Source organism: Dasypus novemcinctus, chromosome 17 (genome assembly GCF_030445035.2).
Source record: "Dasypus novemcinctus isolate mDasNov1 chromosome 17, mDasNov1.1.hap2, whole genome shotgun sequence".
NCBI lineage: Eukaryota > Metazoa > Chordata > Mammalia > Cingulata > Dasypodidae > Dasypus > Dasypus novemcinctus.
The window spans coordinates 24,516,286-24,535,724 of record NC_080689.1 but is presented as its reverse complement, the minus strand read 5'-3'; the positions used below and the strand labels follow the sequence as shown (position 1 = coordinate 24,535,724).

The window sequence follows — 19,439 nt, the reverse complement described above, 5'->3', positions numbered from 1 at the left end:
CCACCTTGTGATAGTGACATATATTTGTTCAAGTTCATAATTTCACATTGACTTATTAAAATACAGTGATTAAATCATTAAAATGATGTAAACCTAAGTGTTTTTAATATGTTTTTTTAGATGGAAAAACTGACAAAAAATAACTGGGTCTAAACACTTACTGGCTATCATCTAGATTGAGTGATCTTCACTCATTGATATAATTCTGTATTTCAAATAATTATAGAAATTTAGAGCTAAATAAATCAAATAAATCTTAAAAAAAAGTTTGAGTTCTTATTTGATATTTTATCCATAATCACTAATTAGCAAATTTTTAATACTAATAATAGGGTAAAACATGGCAAAAATTATTTCTAGCCACAACAGATTAATGATCTCCATTTTCTCAAGAAAGTAGAACTTAAAATTTTTTTGAAATCTTACCCTTTTTCCTGATTTCCCCATTTGAAAATAAGAAGGTACTTCAAAATTGCCACTCTCCATGAATAATTCTATCACTTCATTTTTAGTAACTACGTCCATTGTATCATCGTGGTTTAAAAATCCTTTATTATATTTTTATTTTACTAGTTTGGTGGCCCCTTTGTTGATGAAGGAAGGGCACATGTAGACATTTATTTATATCTGTAGAAATTCTCCAGGATCCAAAATATTTGATTAATTCTGGGCCATATTGGTAAACTTCACAGTGAATCTATGATTATGTTTTTCATTGTTTACTTAAATGATACCCAGGTCATTAAAAATAAATTTATATTTTTCATGTTCTAATGACTATTAGAAACTCTAGTTTTTTCTAGAAAATGTTTTATTGTTCTACTATGTCAAACTGTAAACTAATGATTCTGAAACCTCGCTGCGTATCAGAAGAAGCAGAATTTGGACACACAGAGGCCTGGTCTCTACCACCATCTTTCTGAAGCAGAATCTCTAGATTTGTGGTACAGGAATCTGTATTTTTAAAAAGTTCCCCAGGTATTTCTGATGTCCAGCTACATCTAGCAATTTGTTTGACCTAAGCACTGAAACAGTTTTATTCTATTTGTCCCATATGTTGATTGACCTTTTTTCCTTGCTTACTTTTGTTGTTATTAGTGTTGTTATTAGTATGAAGTCTTTCTAATCTAAAGTGGAGCTAGTGAGACTTTACTTTCTAGGTTTGGAAAACTTAAATTGGCTTAAACAGTAATTTCCAGGGAATCCAAACTAGGTTGAAGTATCTAAGCAGTGTTTTTATGTCTTTCTTTGAGGCCATTCAATTATTATAACCTTCCCTACTAAATATGTTAGACTAAAGTAGGGGGGACTGTTGTAAATTAATAGTAAATTAAAGGAAGAATGAAGAACAGAAATTAGAAATCCAGGGATTCTTCAACACAATAGAAATACACGAATGGTATGGTAATTTGGTAATTAACCTACCAATGAATATTTATTAATTTCTTTTCAGTTTTATTAGTTTATCGAAAGTTTAATTATTCTGCATTTCTGTAACTAGCAAATGACGTTGATTCATCCTGCATTTTTGTTCATCCTGCAGTATCACTTCTTTTTAGTAGGTATTACTATACAATTTGATGATAGAGCAAATAAGAAGTAACACATGTTAACTGTTAAAATGTTTTTCTTAAATAGGTTCAAGCCAAATGTTACCAGCTTCTCCTCTCAGTCTTCCAACATTCCAATCGTGCCCTTTCCACTCCCTATATCCATTCATTAGCTCCAATAGTGGTTGAAAAGCTAAAAGCCGTTGAAAGAAACAGACCAACCAGTAACACAGAACTTTTAGCAGTTCAAGAAGGAATTAAAGTTCTTGAAACATTGGTTGCTCTTGGTGAAGAAAAAAACAGTAAGTATTTTTTTAAATAAAAATCCACTAGTACAAAATGAAGATCTGTATTATATAAATCTTGTTAGATCTTAGACCCCAGCCTTTGCAACAATAAGTTCACTAAAAAGTCGTTATTATCTGAAAATTTAATGTTTTTGCTTTTGTTACTAACATCATTACTGTGTTGATTTATATTTATTTTTATAAGCAGGAATTTAAAATGAATTATGGTGGTAGTTCAGCACCCAATTTTTTTTATTGTCTAAGAATACACTCTAAGATCTTACTAGGAAAATACAGTTTAATAGATTTTTTAAAATAACACATTCTGGTCTTCATAATAGAGATATGAAAGCTCCATGACAAATATTACCAGATTAAAATTTGATATTAAGTATTAGTACCAAACATGCTAATTAAAATACATTTTTATTTTTTATTTAATGGAAAATATAGCCAGAGATAATGCAACAAAACCTACTTCTCTTTACTTCCTGCTTGAGTCTTGATTTCATCACAATCTAATATTTGTCTTTAAAAACATGGTGTTTAATTGTTGCAGAGAGACTCTAGTTTTTAAACTAGTATCTTATGTATGATTTAACATTAAGCTATTTCCAGTTTTTCAAGATCATAATTCTGAGATGAACATCCTTGAACAGAAATCTTTGCATATTTTTAAATTATTTCTAAAAGTAAAATTACTGGGTCGAAGGAAATGCACATTTTAAAGCTTTTAATGTAGGTATTAATCAGCCAAAGGGGTGCTGATGCAAAGTACCAGAAATCTGTTGGCATTTATAAAGGGTCTCTACAAAAACCTGCACATGAATGTTCACAGCAGCTTGCTCATAATTGCCAAAAACTGGAGCCAAGATGTCCTTTGCTAGGTGAATGGATAAACAAACTGTGGTACATCCAGCCAGTGGAATATTTTTCAATGATAAAAGAAATGAGCTATCAAGCCATGAAAAGACACGGAAGAAACCTCAATGCGTATTGCTAAGTTAAAGAAGCCAATCTGGAAAGGCTACATGCTGCATAATTCCAGCTGTATTAGTCAATCAAAGGAGTGCTAATGCAAAGTACAAGAAGTCTGTTGGCTTTTCAAAGGGTATTTATTTGGGGTAGAATCTTACAGTCACAAGACCATGAAGTGTAAGTTACTTCCTTCACCAAAGTCTGTTGCCATGTGTTGGAACAAGATGGCACTGGTCTCTGCGAGGGTTCAACCTTCCTATTCCTCTTAAGGCTCCATGGTCCCGGTTCTTTCTAGGTTAGCATAAGGCTTATGTCTCTTCCTGGGGCTTCTTTCTTTCTGAGCTCAGCTGCTCTGCTGTCTTCACATGGTCAGTTGTAGATTATCAGGCTCATTCTCTTCCCAGGGCCTCTGCCATATCTAATGGCTCCCTCTCTCTTTCCTCACATGTCTCCTTCTCTGTGTATTTCCTTCTCAGGGCTCCAGCATCAAAACTCTGTCCTCTGCCATGTCATTTTCTCTGTGAGTCCACAGGGACTCAATTTCCTACTGATGTGGCCAAATGAAAGCCTTAAGTCATAATTTAATCACGTAAAAGTGAAACCTCTGAATCTAATACAACCTAATATGCCCGGAGGAACAGACCAGTTTACAAACATAATCCAATATCTATTTTTGGAATTCATATAAATAATGCTAAAATGCTACAATATATATTGCAGAATTGTTCTCTCAATAAAAGTTACATCATTTTTTCCTATGATAAATTGTTTCCTCTTCTTTTGATAAAAATTTTTTAAAAATTAGAAGAGCAGTGGAAATTTTAAAAAAAACTGTTGTGGGAGCAGATGTGGGGTTGAGCTCCTGCTTCCTACATGGGAGGTCCCAGGTTTGGTTCCCAGTATGCCTCCTAGAAAAAGCAAAAACAAACAACAAGCAAAACAAATGTAAAAATCAACTCAGGAGCCAATGTGGCTCAGTGATTGAGCGCTGGCTTCCCACATACAAGGTCCTGGGTTCAATCCCTGGCCCCTGGTACCTGAAAAAAAAAAAAAAAAAAAAAAAAAACTGTGCAAAAGGTGATTGTGGGGGGAAAAAAAAACCAATCTGAATTGGTGATTAACTGGCTGTAGGAGCAAGTGAAAGAGATGAGCCAAATATTGCCTTGCTATCTGGAAGAAGCATGGACCAGTGTCAAAACCTGAAGAGTTAGGAAGAAGAGCTGTTTTGGAGGAGTTGATAAATTAGCTAAAATTAAATAGTAGGCTATCTGGGTAACAATTTTATGACTAACATTATGGCCTATGTTTAGTATATCAGCATCATTTATCTGTATTTTTATTTTACTTCATCAGAAAGTCCTTAATGATGATGGCCAAATCTTATTCTTTTTGAAATATCATCACTGAGCTTATTGCCTTGTATAATCAGTATTTAAAATATATTTGATTTGAGTCGATTTTAAGGATCAATTTCCAAAGTCCTCTAGAGAATGTAGTATTTTTTTTAAAGGTTTATTTATTTCTCTCCCCCCCTCCCCCCCCAGTCATCTGTTCTCTGTGTCTTTTTGCTGCGTGTTCTTCTTTTGTCCGCTTCTGTTGTTGTCAGCAGCACGGGAATCTGTGTTTCTTTTTGTTGTGTCATCTTGTTGTGTAAGATCTCCATGTGTGTGGCGCCATTCCTGGGCAGGCTGGGCGGCACCATTCTTTTCGTGCTGGGCGGCTCTCCTTACGGGGTGCACTCCTTGCGCATGGGGCTTCCCTACGCGGGGGACACCCCTGCGTGGCAGGGCACTCCTTGTGTGCATAAGCGCTGCGCATGGGCCAGCTCCACATGGGTCAAGGAGGCCCGGGGTTTGAACCGTGGACCTCCCATGTGGTAGGCAGACGCTCTAGCCACTGGGCCAAGTCTGCTTCCCCTAATGTAGTATTAAACTTAGCACAAGGACAGCTACGGAAGGGAGTCTTATACTTAAAAAAAAAAAAATTATTGTTTGAATTGTTTAACAGCAAGAATATATGTATTATTTTGAATAGTTAGACTTCAGCAGTCCATGAAATAAATGACCCTTTTTTAAATAAGGATCAATTAATTTAAACTATAAAATAACCAGAAAGAGCTGTAATTTAAAGTTTGGTTATCAGACCAATTTGTAATATTAAGAATCAGGGAAGCAGACATGGCTCAAGTTAATGGCATGTCAGTCTACCATATGAAGGGTCCAGGGTTCTATACCCAGGGCCTTCTGACCCGTGTGGTGAGCTGGCCCACGCACAGTGCTGATGTGTTCAAGGAGTGCCATGCCACTCAGAGGTGTCCCCCACATAGCGCATCCCCATGCACAAGAAGTGCGCCCCACAAGGAGAGGCGCCCTGTGTGAAAAAAGCGCAGGCTGCCCAAGAGTGGCACACACACGGAAAGCTGACACAACAAGATGACGCAACAAAAAGAGATGCAGTTTCCCAGTGCCGCCTGATAATACAAGTGGACACAGAAGAACACACAGTGAATGGACACAGAGCAGACAACCAGGGGGGAAGGAGGGGAGCAGAAGGAGAGAGAAATAAATAATCTTTATTTTCAAAAAAGGAATCAGTGAAATATAGCAACAATAAACAGCATCATAGTTTCTTCATTTGTTCATGGAATCCTTCCCTCAGATAAGATGTTTTCAACTATGGAGAGTCTTTTGAGAGATAGAGTAGCAATTGACATTTTTTTCAATTAAAATTTAATCTAAGGCTAAATGCCTCGCCAAATGCAATGAATGTGCCACAATGATGAAAGAGGTTGTTGATGTGGGAGGAGTGGGGTGGGGGGGTATATGGGAACCTCTTACATTTTTTAATGTAACATTTTTTGTGATCTATGTATCATTAAAAAAAGTAAAATTAAAAAAATAAAAGTAAATTTTAAAAAGGCTAAATGCCTTGCAAATACAAAAGGTAATAAACCTCAATAAAATATAGCATTTATTAGGAAGATGCCATCAAATAAACAAACAAATGCACGAATGGCTATATTAATGTGATAGCGACAGTTTCTGTACTTATCTGCTTTAATTATATATATTTGAAGAGGGTTAACTATAGTAGTTTCCTTTTGGTTTTCCCCCATCAACTTTACCTAAACAATTTTCTCTCTCTCTTGCTTGAGAATTTTGAATGATTTCCTTTTGTATAACTGCATCAAGTCTGGACGTCTTTACTAAGGTTTCAAAATTTTATTCTGCTCCCCAATGTACCTACTAACCTGACCAGACCATTTTTCTCACTATGTTAATTTTAATATCCGTATGTTGTTCATGCTGTTTTCACTTTCCTCAGATGTTCTCTTTTTTTTTTTTTGAGGTACTGGGGCTGGGGATTGAACTCGGGACCTTGTATGTGGGAAGCTGGCACTCAACCACTGAGCCACATTGGCTTCTCTGAGTTGGTGTTTTCATTCTTTTTTTTGTTATTTGTCTTTGATTTTAGGAGGTACCAGGAACCAAACTCAGGACCTTCCATGTGGGGAGCAGGCACTCAACTTTCTGAGCCATATCTGTTCCCTCTTTCCTTTTTATAGAAATTTACTAAACCTAAGTCTGATCACACTTCTTTATATAGTGTTGCCTAGTGGCTCAACCCACTCTTTAGAATTTCTGTGGTATTTTTAACCAACCAATCTTATTTTCTAGCCTTGCAATATAAAAATAGTCACTAAAACTATAAAATCCTAATATGATAGCTTGAATTTGGTGAATCCCCAAAAACGATTATGTTTTTTAACTAATCCATTCCTGTGGGTATGAGACCCTTTGATTATATCATATTCCATTAAGGGACCTTAATTAGATCACTTGATTAGATAGTTGATTGGACTGCATCAGTGAGGCATGACTCAGGTTTTGTGTCTGCCCTCTTACTGGAGCTTTATGTAAATGGAGACACACACAAAAGGGAGCTCTGCCATGTTGACACAGCCATGTGAGAAAAAGGACTCAAGGGTCACTAGCAGCAGAAGCTGAGGCACAAAGCCCCCAAGAGGCAAAATGTTGGGCCCATGGAACAACTCAATGCTAAAGAGATGAGCCATGTGCCTGATTCCCACAACTGAGTTCTCTGTGGAGATGGGTTGCCATCTTTCCTTGCCCTGTGGCAAACTTTGGATCTGGATTCAAAGTAGCAGACTTTGGTGAGAAAGTAGCAGACTCTGATGGTACCTTGATTTGGACATTTCGCAGACTTGGGACTGTAAGATTTTACCACTAATAAATTTTCCATTATAAGAGCCAGTCCACTTCTGGTATTTTGCATTGGCAGCCTTTGGCAAACTAATATACAAAGTATTTCTCAGCCTTGCTGAATCTTTTGATTAACTCTATATCTCATATATTAACCATAGGGATTTAGTACTAAGTTTCCTAACTGTTTTGTATGTTGCCTACTCTCCTCAGCTAGGTAACAAAAGCATTAGATAGGAACCACAAATTATATAAGATCTTTCCTACAATGCTTAGTATATTACTAGATACTTGGTGGATGCTTAAGTAATTCATAAGATATTTGTTCTAGTTAAGAATATTTTAAAACAGTTAAAACCCAAAACCTTTCCTTTCAATCTGCTCTTGAAAACCTCTTTTGCATTAGTAAACATAAGGTACCAAAGATAATTTCATATTTATTTGATAATTCAATGTTGTATTTTCATTAGGAAAGTCAGTTCTTATACAGTACTAGTATTATTCTATGAGAGAAATTAAGCTAAGTCTAGTGGATTGGGGGATTTACTTGGGCTTTTCCTTTTAAAATATCAGATTGTTAGCTTCTTTCTCCTGAAAATTTAATATGGAAAAAAGCCCAATAAATTGAAAACTTCCTAGTAGTTTCCAAGGGAAAAAGGTATGTGCATTTGTGTTCATTCATTCATTCAACAAATAGTTTTTCAGTGCCTATTCTGTACCAGGTACTCTTCTAGGCACTGACTTTCAGTGTGAATAAAACACAAAAAGATCTTAACTGTCAGGGAGATAACATTCTTTTGGGAAAACACAGACATAACATTTTATATAAGTGCAATAAAATGTATACCTCCATCAATTTTAGAAATTGGTATAATAATGAAATGAAATAATAATAGGTATAATAATGAAATGCAGAAATTGATAGGTGCTATGGAGAGAAAATATGGAAGGGATAGGAAGTACAGGACCAAGGTGGGGTTGGGGGTTCTGGAAGGCTTCACTGACTATCGCTGTCCTTGTTGACATCAGTGAGTGTTAGATATATCCCACATTCTATTTCAGATGCTTCCTGCTTCCCTACAGCCTTGGCTTTGATCCTATCTGTTGTCCTTCTATAAAAATTAACATAAATTAAAGGTGGAGAAGCATTCCCAACATTGATTATAACAGGATGTATGATTACATATAAAGATTAATTTTTTTAGAAAAATATCAGCGCTAAATGAAATTTACATTCCAGGATGAACTTCTTCTTATGGGCACAGGCAAAGAAACTAGCTAAAGGAGATGAATTTTTTTTTTTTAAGCTTGGAATTCATATCACCCAAATATGGCTTATTTTTTAACCCTAAGATTTATGTATTATTTTATTCTTGAGGAATTTCCCCCCACTATTGTGGAGTGGGGATGAAATCAGATAAAAATTGCATTGCATTTCTGTATTAAACAGAAAGAAATACCTAGTTTCAATTAAATAATCATAAATAGACACTTTACTGATTTCTCTTCCCTACTCCAACCTCCCTATTCTGGAAGACCCTTAAAAATTGCATAGTCTTGGAAGAGGATGTAGCTCAAGTGGTTGAGCACCTGCTTCCCATTCATGAGGTCCTGGGTTCAATCCCTGGTACCTCCTTAAAAAAAAGTATGTAGTCTTACATTCAAAATACATTTTATCCGATGACAATTGAAAAGTGTTTTATTCTTTTTTAACCTTCTGGCCAATATTTATCTAATAAAACAAATTGATGTAATTCTAAGATACAGTATTAATAAACTTGACTTCCAACCCCAGCATAGCTTGGGTATTTAGTAAATATTTGATAATAATTATGAGTTATCATTGATGACTAATGGATTGTGCATGCCTACTTATATTTTTTTATAATTCAGATTGCTGAACTATAAAAAACATAGTTATGTAAGTTTTTAAATTAAAGTTTATCGTAATTTTCAAGTTTGCCATTCTTTCTTCAATACTTGGTTTTTGTTATTTACAGGAGTCCAGTTACTTGCTCTTTTAGTTCCAACTTTGATCTCTTATCTGCTAGACGAAAATTCTTTTGCCTCAGCAAGTACAACTTCCAAAGATCTTCACGAGTTTGCACTCCAGAATTTAATGCATATTGGACCTCTGTATCCACATGCTTTCAAGACAGTAATGGGAGCTGCTCCCGAATTGAAAGTGCGTCTGGAAACTGCTGTTCGAGCAAGCCAAGCTAGTAAAGCAAAAGCAGCTGCTAGGCAGCCAGCACCTACCATACATTCTGCACCAACAATTAAGCTAAAAACAAGTTTTTTTTAATATGCATTGTTAACTAGCACCTAACAAGTCATAGCCACTGTATCATTCCAGGCTATGGGTTCTATTTTATTTGTATATAGGTATTATAGTGCTTCCGTGTAGGTTAAGTGAAAATGTATGCTCACATCATTTATTGATTTTTAAGTAGTGATTTTTCTTATTATGTGCTGAAGTTATTTTTCTCCTAATAAGGTTTCTCTTTTATTAATTTATTTTCAGCACTGAGCCATACTTTTTCTTTTCTTTCTTTCTTTCTTTTTTTAGGTAACAGGGACAGGGGATTGAACCCTGGACCTTATATGTGGGAATCTGGTGCTTAACCACTGAGCCACATTGGCTCCCCTGATTTGGTTTTTTTTTTTTTTTTCATTTGTTTGCTTGTTGTTTTTTGTTTTGTTTTGTTTTTAGGAGGCATTGAGAATCGAACCTGGGACGTCTTGTGGGAAGCAGGCGCTCAACTGCTTGAGCCACATCCACTCCCATGTCATACTATTTATGTTTAAATACTAAAAACATAATTTTATCGTGTAGTTGGGCAGTTGTTGATATTGTCTGAAAATTTTCAATTGAAAAAGAAGCTAAATTTAAATTTTGAAGGTACCAAAATAATGAAAAGCATTAGTTTCATGGTGTGTATAATATGAAGAAGTCAACATTTTCTTAGCATTTCCCAAAATTTCCTTACCTTTCTGATCTTCTTACTTTCACATTAAATTACTAACTTGTGTATATTTCAGTAATTAACTGAATTAAAACTCTCATGTAAAAGTACATTAAAATGTTTCAAGTGTGGCATAATATTCTGTTGTGGTTTTTTTAATGGCAAAAATTTGGCCTCACTTATGTTTTGCAACTACAGAGCTTCAAGTTTGTGCTATGAGAGTTAGTTTTGTTCATCAAATGTTTAATGAGTGCCTATGTGTATAATGCATCAAGCTAAGTGCTGCAGGGCACACAAAAATGAATTAGACATAGTTATATCAGTCTCTCATGCCATGGGAATTTTACTACATCAAAAAGATAATTGATGAAATCAGTGTTCACCACAGCACTTAGCAAATTTTAAACACCAAGTTTGCCAGACAATGTTACATATATTATATTACCAAAAACAAGTCAATTCTTTGACCATTCCAAAATGTACAACTATTTTGCCATCTGCTACCTCCTATTTATTCTCTCTCTTACCCTGGCCAGTAGAGTATTCATGCTTTCAGGCACCTTGTGTGTCATATCAGCTAGGTGCTTTTCCTCACCTATTTTCTCACTGACTTTTTTTTTTTTTTTTTTTTAAAGATTTATTTATTTATTTAATTTCCCCCCCTCCCCTGGTTGTCTGTTCTTGGTGTCTATTTGCTGCGTCTTGTTTCTTTGTCCGCTTCTGTTGTCGTCAGCGGCACGGGAAGTGTGGGTGGCACCATTCCTGGGCAGGCTGCTCTTTCTTTTCACGCTGGGCGGCTCTCCTTATGGGCGCACTCCTTGCGCGTGGGGCTCCCCCACGCGGGGGACACCCTTGCGTGGCACGGCACTCCTTGCGCGCATCAGCACTGCGCATGGCCAGCTCCACACGGGTCAAGGAGGCCCGGGGTTTGAACCGCGGACCTCCCATATGGTAGACGGACGCCCTAACCACTGGGCCAAAGTCCGTTTCTCACTGACTTTTGTTTCTACAGGGGTGTGTTTTCATTTCAGACTTGCTTTACCAAAATTATTCTCCAATTTTGTTTGTTTTATAACAGTTTTATTGAGATATAATTCATATACCATACAATTCACCTATTTAAAATATGCAATACAGTAGTTTTTAGTGTATTCTGTTTTCAGCCATCACCACAATCAATTTTAGAATATTTTCATCACCCCAAAACAAACCCTATACTCTCTAGCTATCACCCTACAATTTCTTTATTGCTTCACCCCACCCCCCACCCCGTACCAAGCAATCACTAATTTACCATCTGTCTCTCTAGGAATGAAATGTCTAGAATTACTCTGGACATTTCACATAAGTGAATCATGTAACATGCAGTTTTTCGTGAATGGCTTATTTCACTCAGCATAATATTTTCAAGGTTCATCCATGTTGTAGCATGTGTCAGTGCTTCATTTGTTTGTATTGCTTAATAATATTCCGTTATATGCCATTTTTTGTTTCACCATTCATCAGTTGATGGACATTTGGGTTTCCACCTTTTTGGCTATTATGAATAATGCTGATATGAATATTCATGTATTCCACATTTGTTTTCATTGTTTCTTGGGTATATACCCAGGAGTGGAATTCCTGGGTCCAAGGATAACTGTTTAACTTTTGAGGACCTGCCAGTGTGTTTTCCAATCTCTTTGGTTTTTCTACCCATACATGTGCAAGTGTAACCCCTTTTAATTCATCTGTTTATAAAAGTGCTTGTTTGACCTTTGGCTCTTTTCTGCTTTTCTTCATCTGTTTATAAAAGTGCTTGTTTGACCTTTGGCTCTTTTCTGCTTTTCTTAGTATCCCCCAGGCTTTTTCCATCCTTTCCCATTTCAAGGTAGAATACATACAATGCACTAGCAATTATTTCCCTCTTCCTTTCTATAAAATGCTTTAAACCTGTGATTCAGATGTAGCAGTTAAAATATTACAGTTTATTATAACCAGTAAGAGCTGCTCTGTCTTGACTTTTGTGCCAGGCACTGTGCTAGACACTTCATATCCATTAATTCTTTTCTTTGAAACAATACTGAATAATGGCTTTATATACCTCAATTTTCAAAATATATTTAATTACATATAGCCGACATTTTCTTCATTCTTTGTTAGAATTTTTAGGTTAATGCCAGAAATGGCTAGAATATATCTATAAATAATTTTTTTTGCCTTAAGCATTCTGTCAGGTGAATTATTTTAAAAACCCGATTTATTCATTGCAACCCATTCCTAGCTCTCTCATATCTAAAAGTTCACAAAATTTTTATTTACGGACTCCAAAGACTTCTACTTAATAAGAATTTTACATCTTAATTGTAATTTAGAAAAATTATCCTGAGCTAATTTTTTGGTCCTGTCACTCAACAAATATGTGAAAATCATGCATAAAACAAGTGAGCAGTTAACAACTATTGCTTCTTTTCCTTCAGGGAAATTTGTTTACAGCCTTTGTCCATGTTAGAGGTTCTCCCTCACTAAGTTTGCAATAATTAAGCTGTGACTCAGTTCCCCCTGATATGCATTGAAGAAAGACAAGCCCCCTCCCTCATAGCCTGTGTGTCTGAAAGCACAACACTTCCCCAAAGATTGAACAAAGAAACCATCTGGAAATAGGAATAAAGGGATCTGCACTCGGCTCCCTGCAGACCAAAACACCTGTTCCTCTAGCATTCCAAGAAAACATAACTCTCTAACCCACTATGCGCTAGCCATACAAGGGAAAATTTTCACCTCTAGGGCTTCCTATTGGCCCCTGCACCTCACTTGGACCCTCAACCCCCTCCCACTGATTATCATCTCCCCACCTAGAAAAGCACTGTATAAACTCAAATCCCTCCCTTCCAGAAGTGGGCTGAAGTCTATTCTTCAGACCCTCTCCATTGAGAGAGTTTCTCAATAAATTTCCTGCCTTTAGTCATATCAGTCTCCATGTCCCAGTGAGCACCATATTTCTCCAACAGTCTACTATCCTCAATTTACCATCTCTTTTTGCTATTTAGTACTTGGGTTTCCATTGCAGGCATTGTTTTTCTCATATACATATACTTCCCTTTAATGCCCTGCCTCTCAGTGCTAGTCTAAGAAGCCATAGAAACTTAAGTGGGTTTGTCTGACTTTTCTAACTTTTTTAACTTTGTTCTCTTTAAATTTTTCCTTCTTCCCAACTTTTCCAGTTACACAAGTAAATCTCTCCTTGTTTCATTCGTGAAACAAAAATGGGTCTTGTCTAATGAACATAAAAGTAGAGTCAGAAGAAAATTGTAGTTCTATATCTCATAAATTAATCATTTTTAATTTAATTTTTTTTTAAAGATTTATTTTTTATTTCTCTCCCCTTCCCCTCACCCAGTTGTCTGCTCTTTGTGTCCGTTTGCTGTGTGTTCTGTGACCGCTTCTATCCTAATCAGCAGCACTGGGAATCTGTCTTTCTTTTTGTTGCATCATCTTGTTGTGTCAGCTCTCCGTGTGTGCAGCACCATTCTTGGGCAGGCTGCACTTTCTTTCACGCTAGGCAGCTGTCCTTACGGGGTGCACTCCTTGTGCGTGGGGTCCCCTATGTGGGGGACACCCCTGCATGGCATGGCACTCCTTGTGTGCATCAGCACTGCGCATGGGCCAGCTCCACATGGGTCATGGATGCCTGGGGTTTGAACTGTGGACCTCCCATGTGGTAGGCAGACACCCTATCCATTGGGCCAAGTCTACTTCCCCATTTTTAATTTTAAATTACATAATTTAAAATTTGGGAAAATTACCACACCCCACCACCCAGAACAAATTACTCTTAATATTTTGATATATTTCCTTTCACAGTTATAATCATCCTACAAGTAGGATGTTGTATTTTGCTTTTCCCCCACTGTGCTTCATAGGCATTTTTCACTTTAATGTCATAGGCATTTCTTGTATTTTTATTTGAATAATAATATGGGAGGGATTTAGTTGCCATTATTTTTGAATGCTCCTTAGTAGAGAATGTACCACTATTGACTTAGGCATTATACTATACTTCGGTATTTTTATTATGCCCAGTTTTAAAATTTTTTATAAATAATGTTGCCTTTGACTTTTTAAAAATGAAACTTTGTAAATTACTACCTTAGATTTCCTAAAGGGATTTTTTAAAAGAGTACAGGTTGGAATTTTGATACAGACTGTGGAATTTTAGAAAGCGATACTTTTGAAGTAAACAGTCATGAAAATGAAACTGGGTCATTGTTTTCCAAATTCCAAGAAAATTTCTGGGAGTGCCCTTAAATCTCTACAAATACTTTGATAGTCCTAAATGATTGTTTTTTTTTAAATGGTGTTTTAATTGACTTATTTATTAGGAAGCTAGTAAAAAAGCTTTAATGCACTTTGAGCTATTACTATTTATATTAGCCAAAGGGGTGCTGATATAAAATACCAGAAATTGTTTTATTTTTATAAAGGGTATTTATTTGGGGTAGGGCCATAAAGCATCTATTTTCACATGTTGGAGCAAGATGGCTGTTGACATCTGCAAAGTTCAGGCTTCCTGGGTTTCTCTGGGCTCAGCTCCTCTGTTTTCTCCACAAGGTCAGCTGTAGACTATGAGACTTTCTAGGCTTTGCCTCTCTCCACATGGTCAGCTGTAGACTATCAGGCAAATGGCTCTGTCTCTCTCACCTTGGGGCTCCAGCTTCAGCATCAAACTCCAACATCAAAATTCCATTAAAAGCCCTTCAACTCTGTCCTTTGCCATGCCTTTTATCTGTGAGTCCCCACCCACCAAGGGTGGGGGCTCAATGCCCTACTGGCCAAAGAGGTTTACCTGATTACTTAATCAAGGAAACCTCTGAATCCAATATAATCTAATATGCCCAGAGGAAAAGACCAGTTTACAAACATAACCCAATATTTCTTTTTGGAATTCATCAATAATATCAAACTGCTACACTAATAAAAACACACTTGTTGAAACAAGGATGGTGTTAGTTCTACCCTACATACTGTGGGGTTCTATTTGTATGGTGGGGCTAAGGGGATGGGGAGGGTGGGTTATAGGGCCAGGGTCAGATGCCACATATAAAGGACACTGACACACTGGAGTGCATCTTCAGCCAGGTGATGTAGGGGAACTCAGTTAAAAAGAGGGAGATGATCATTATGTTCACATAGACTGATTAATAGACTTGCACCAATAGGTCAATATCTTAAATAAGTGGTTTACAATTAAACATGAGTTTTCTAAGAAAGCTGTTAAAAATGATTGTCTTATGATAGTGCATTCTTTGACACCAGACATGTAGAAGGAGAACTTAAATTCCTATTTGCCAAAGACTTCAGGATATGATTCTTCAATTCTGTCTTTTAATCATTCATTGGACAAATATGTAGCAGGTGTTGGGAATACAGTGGAGAACAATCTGCCATAATAGGATTACATTCTTCCTGGAGAGAGACAAAGACAATAAAATAATCACAGATTGTGGTAACTAATAAGAATAGTATGAAGTATCGTAGGGTAGAGAATAACAGGGATTCTGTTTTAGCTTCATCCCAGCCCTGGCCCCTCTTAAGTCCTTCAGACATGGTTATGTAACTGCTCACTCATTGGATGTCTCAAACACAGTTAATTCAAAAGTGAACTCATCACCTCATTATCCACACTGGCTTTGCAACCTGTAAGCTCAGTCAACAGCTCTCCTCTCTCATCTTGTACTTAAGATGTAAATCTTGTATTTTACCAATCACTCCACCCGTCTAGCCATTGATACTGCCCTAAACAAGGGACCCTATGGCAGTATGACAAAGTCCTTAACAGTGGGGACTCTAGGGTCAGTTTACCTGGGTTGGAATTTTGTCCTGTCACAACCTGAGTGACCTTGGGTAAGTCACTTGTTCTCTTTGTACCCCAGTTTCTACACTTGTAAAATGGTGTGGTTTGTAGATTAAATTAGTTAATACATACAAAGGACTTTAGAATAGTGCCTGATCTTAGAGAAAACCATTTAGAAGTGTCTGCGAATATATTTTCCCACACAGAAACTGAAATGGGCTCTATAAAATTTAAATCTGAGGACCTACTGAAAACTCTTCAGTTGGTTTTCTTAGCATAATGACCAAGTCCTTAAAGGGTCCTCAAGGCCCTGAATAATCTGGCTCCTGAGAACTTCATCTCCTCATTTCATTTCATGCTATGGTTATGGCAGTGTGATGGTGTTCCTATTTATTAAATGAAGCCAGTAATACTTACCTCTTAGAGATGCTGTAAGTACTGAGGTAATTAATGTGTGTCAAATGCATTATATTTATTGAATAAATGCTCAACAAGTATTAGCTATAAAACAAGACTTTCCTCTTGCTTTTTATGTGCCAGCTAATTTGGACTTCTTTCATCAGATCAAATGCACCATTTGCTTTTCTTCCGCAGGGTGTTTACACTTTAAAAGTTTCATTCCACCCTCTTCTAGCTAATTTGTATTCCCCCTTCATGTTTTAATCTGGTTTCATTCTTAAAGAAATGTTGCAGCATTAAGTTGGTCATTGCCATATATTAAAAACTATTCTCTTTTCCTCCTATAATGAATTTGTGTGTGTTGCCTCCTTAAACTTGAATGCAGTCAGTTCATTGGTGGTAATGTTAGACCTGAGTTCATGTGAAAGTGTAAACGAGCTGGTTCAAGCCACTCCTACTTTTGTTAGTTTATGTCATGCAGCTGGGGGAAATCTGGGAAAGGAGATAACATAGATAATGGTAGAATTTTCCATTACAGAGAAAAACTGTGAGGACTAAAATGAATGTGTAAATGTGTATTGAGCTCCAGTAGCATACCGAGAACCTGCGGAGTAGAGAGCAATGTAGTACATGAAAAATAGGTTAGATTCTGTTTTTAAAAAGATAAGAAAAGCATGGGTCTTCAAAATTAAAACAAAAAATGTGCTGAGCCTCTTTAACCTTATTCATTTTTCTTGTTTCTCTGGCACAGTGACCAGACTGTTTTGTTTTTTTTCCTCTTATGTTTATAGAAAAGAATATACCACATCTAAATTCTTTTGGTAACTGACTTAATTTATGTCTAAGGAATACTGGAAGGGACTTTGTACAGAGATACTGTTCTAATGCCTCCATGAAGATTGGGTATCATCCGCTGAGAAATTGGCTGTATTGGGAATGAGTGCATCTAGTTGCATAGTTGGCAGGAATAGCCAGCTAATAAAAATGTTCTTTCCCACAGATGTGGTTATTTTTATGTAATGGAGATTACATTAATCTTTGAAATTCAGTTCCTGGCTTAGAAATGGGGGCACTCAACAGTCTGTTGAGTAGATCTTTCCTTCCCTGGAATTATTAAAAGAGGAAAGGGTAGAGAATAAGGGATGGAGAGTTGATGGCAAAGGAAAAGGATGTGTAAAAAAAATCTGTTTACCTTTGTTTAGAGAAATAGAATCTTAAGTTGATCTCCATCCATAGTCTAAACGAATCTTATTATGGTGTCATAGCCATATTACCATTTAATTCTCCTCCTGTGTTAGATATTTAGGTTTCTAGTGCAATCCAACTTTAGATTTGAAGTTTTTAATGTCTTGAAATATTAGTCACTACAAAATTAAAATTAAACCTAGGTGATTTTATAACTTCATATACTTTCAAAAATAATAGTAATAGTACTAACAATAAATATAGAAGCTATTTTTCCGTGCTATCACAAGACTGTGATATAGATAAAATTCTTGGACTCCAGGAAAAATTCAGAGTATGCATTTCCTTCACTTTGCAACTTGTATTAGCTGTTACACCAACCCAGCCATTAGCAGACTTCAAATCTAGGGAATAAATTTGACTGAAGAGTGAGGAAAGGGGTTGAAGCCATGAAGTAGGGTGGGCAGAAAGGGGTGAAAAAGAGAAGGGAGTGGGCAAATAGTAGAAGAGGTTGATAAACAATGGGATAGTTCATGTTCCTGTTACCCAATGCTCTCTTCACCCGTGGGGAGACCTCTCTCCAAATAAGCAGCCCTCTTTTTTTTTTTTTTTCCTGGCAGGAATTCTGAAAGTCTTTAAGTTAGATTTGAAGCTTTTTCTTGAAGTTGTTAAAGACTCAGAGACTCAAATAACTGATGATCTTGGGCAATTTTGGAAAAATAACCACCCATTTAGTAAAAAATACAACAAAAAATCCTAGCAGATGAATTACTTATCATTTTGTAGAACTATAATCCCCATCCTACCGTACACATAAACCAAAACATGGCAAGTACTTCAATTATCTTAATAACCTATTAGGGGAAGCAGATTTTGCTCAAGTGACTGGGCTCCTGTCTACCAAACAGGAGGTCCAGGGTTCAATTCCTGGGGCAAGCTGGCCCGAGCAGAGAGCTGGCCCAAGTGGAGAGCTGGCGCAGCAAGATGACGCAACAAAAAGACATGGAGGAGAGACAATAAGAAATGCAACAGACCAGGGAGCTGAGGTGGCACAAGAGATTAAGTGCCTCCCTCGCATTGTGGAAGGTCCCAGGATCAGTTCCCAGTGTTGCCTAAAGGGAAGACAAGCAGATGCAGAAGAATGCACAGTGAATGGACAAAGAGAAGACAGTGAGTGCAAGGCAATGAAGGGATGTGAATAAATAAATCTTTAAGAAAAAATAACTTTAGCATTTTTTGTCTTTTTTTTTAATGTTACATTAAAAAAATATGAGGTCCCCATATACCCCCACCCCCCTCACCCCACAACAACAACCTCCTCCATCATCATGAGACATTCATTGCACTTGGTGAATACATCTCTGAGCACCGCTGCACCTCATGACCAATGGTCCACATCATAGCCCACACTCTCCCACAGTCCACCCAGTGGGCCATGGGAGGACATACAATGTCCAGTAACTGTCCCTGCAGCACCACCCAGGACAACTCCAACCCCCGAAAATGCCCCACATCACATTTCTTCCTCCTACTCCCTACCCCCAGCAGCTACCATGGCCACTTTCTCCACACCAATGCCACATTTTCTTCGATTACTAATCACAATAGTTCATGAATAGAATATCAGTAAGTCCACTCTAATCCATACTCTATTCCTCCATCCTGTGGACCTTAGAATGTTTGTGTCCACTCCGCATCTATATCAAGAGGGGGCTTAGATTCCACATGGATGCTGGATGCAATTCTCCTGCTTGCAGTTGTAGGCACTCTTGGCTCCCTGGTGTGGTAGTTGACCTTCTTCACCTCCAACATTAGCATTTTATAATTTCAAACTGGTTGAACTGGGGAGGGGTGAAGATATAGCTCAGTGGTTGAGCACCTGCTTCCCATGTATAAGGTCCATGTACAAAGTCAATCCCCATGTACTTCCTCAAAAAAAAAAAAAAAAAGAAAAAGCTCAATTGCCAATTGGCTTGGGGAGCAGATATAGCTCAAGTGGTTGAGCACTAGTTTCCCAC

The 19,439-nt window shown here is 37.0% G+C and overlaps 1 protein-coding gene across 1 annotated transcript in view; it reads left to right on the top strand.

Moving 5' to 3' along the window:
• Positions 1 to 10,141, top strand: part of HEATR5B (HEAT repeat containing 5B) — a 147,505-nt gene extending 137,364 nt beyond the window's left edge. Inside the window, exons 35-36 of the mRNA XM_058278392.2 lie at positions 1,639 to 1,852; positions 9,039 to 10,141. Of these exons, the coding sequence (XP_058134375.1) occupies positions 1,639 to 1,852; positions 9,039 to 9,343 (519 nt within the window). The 3' untranslated portion in view covers positions 9,344 to 10,141. The remainder of the gene's footprint in view (positions 1 to 1,638; positions 1,853 to 9,038) is intronic.
• Positions 10,142 to 19,439: the final 9,298 nt, after the last annotated feature.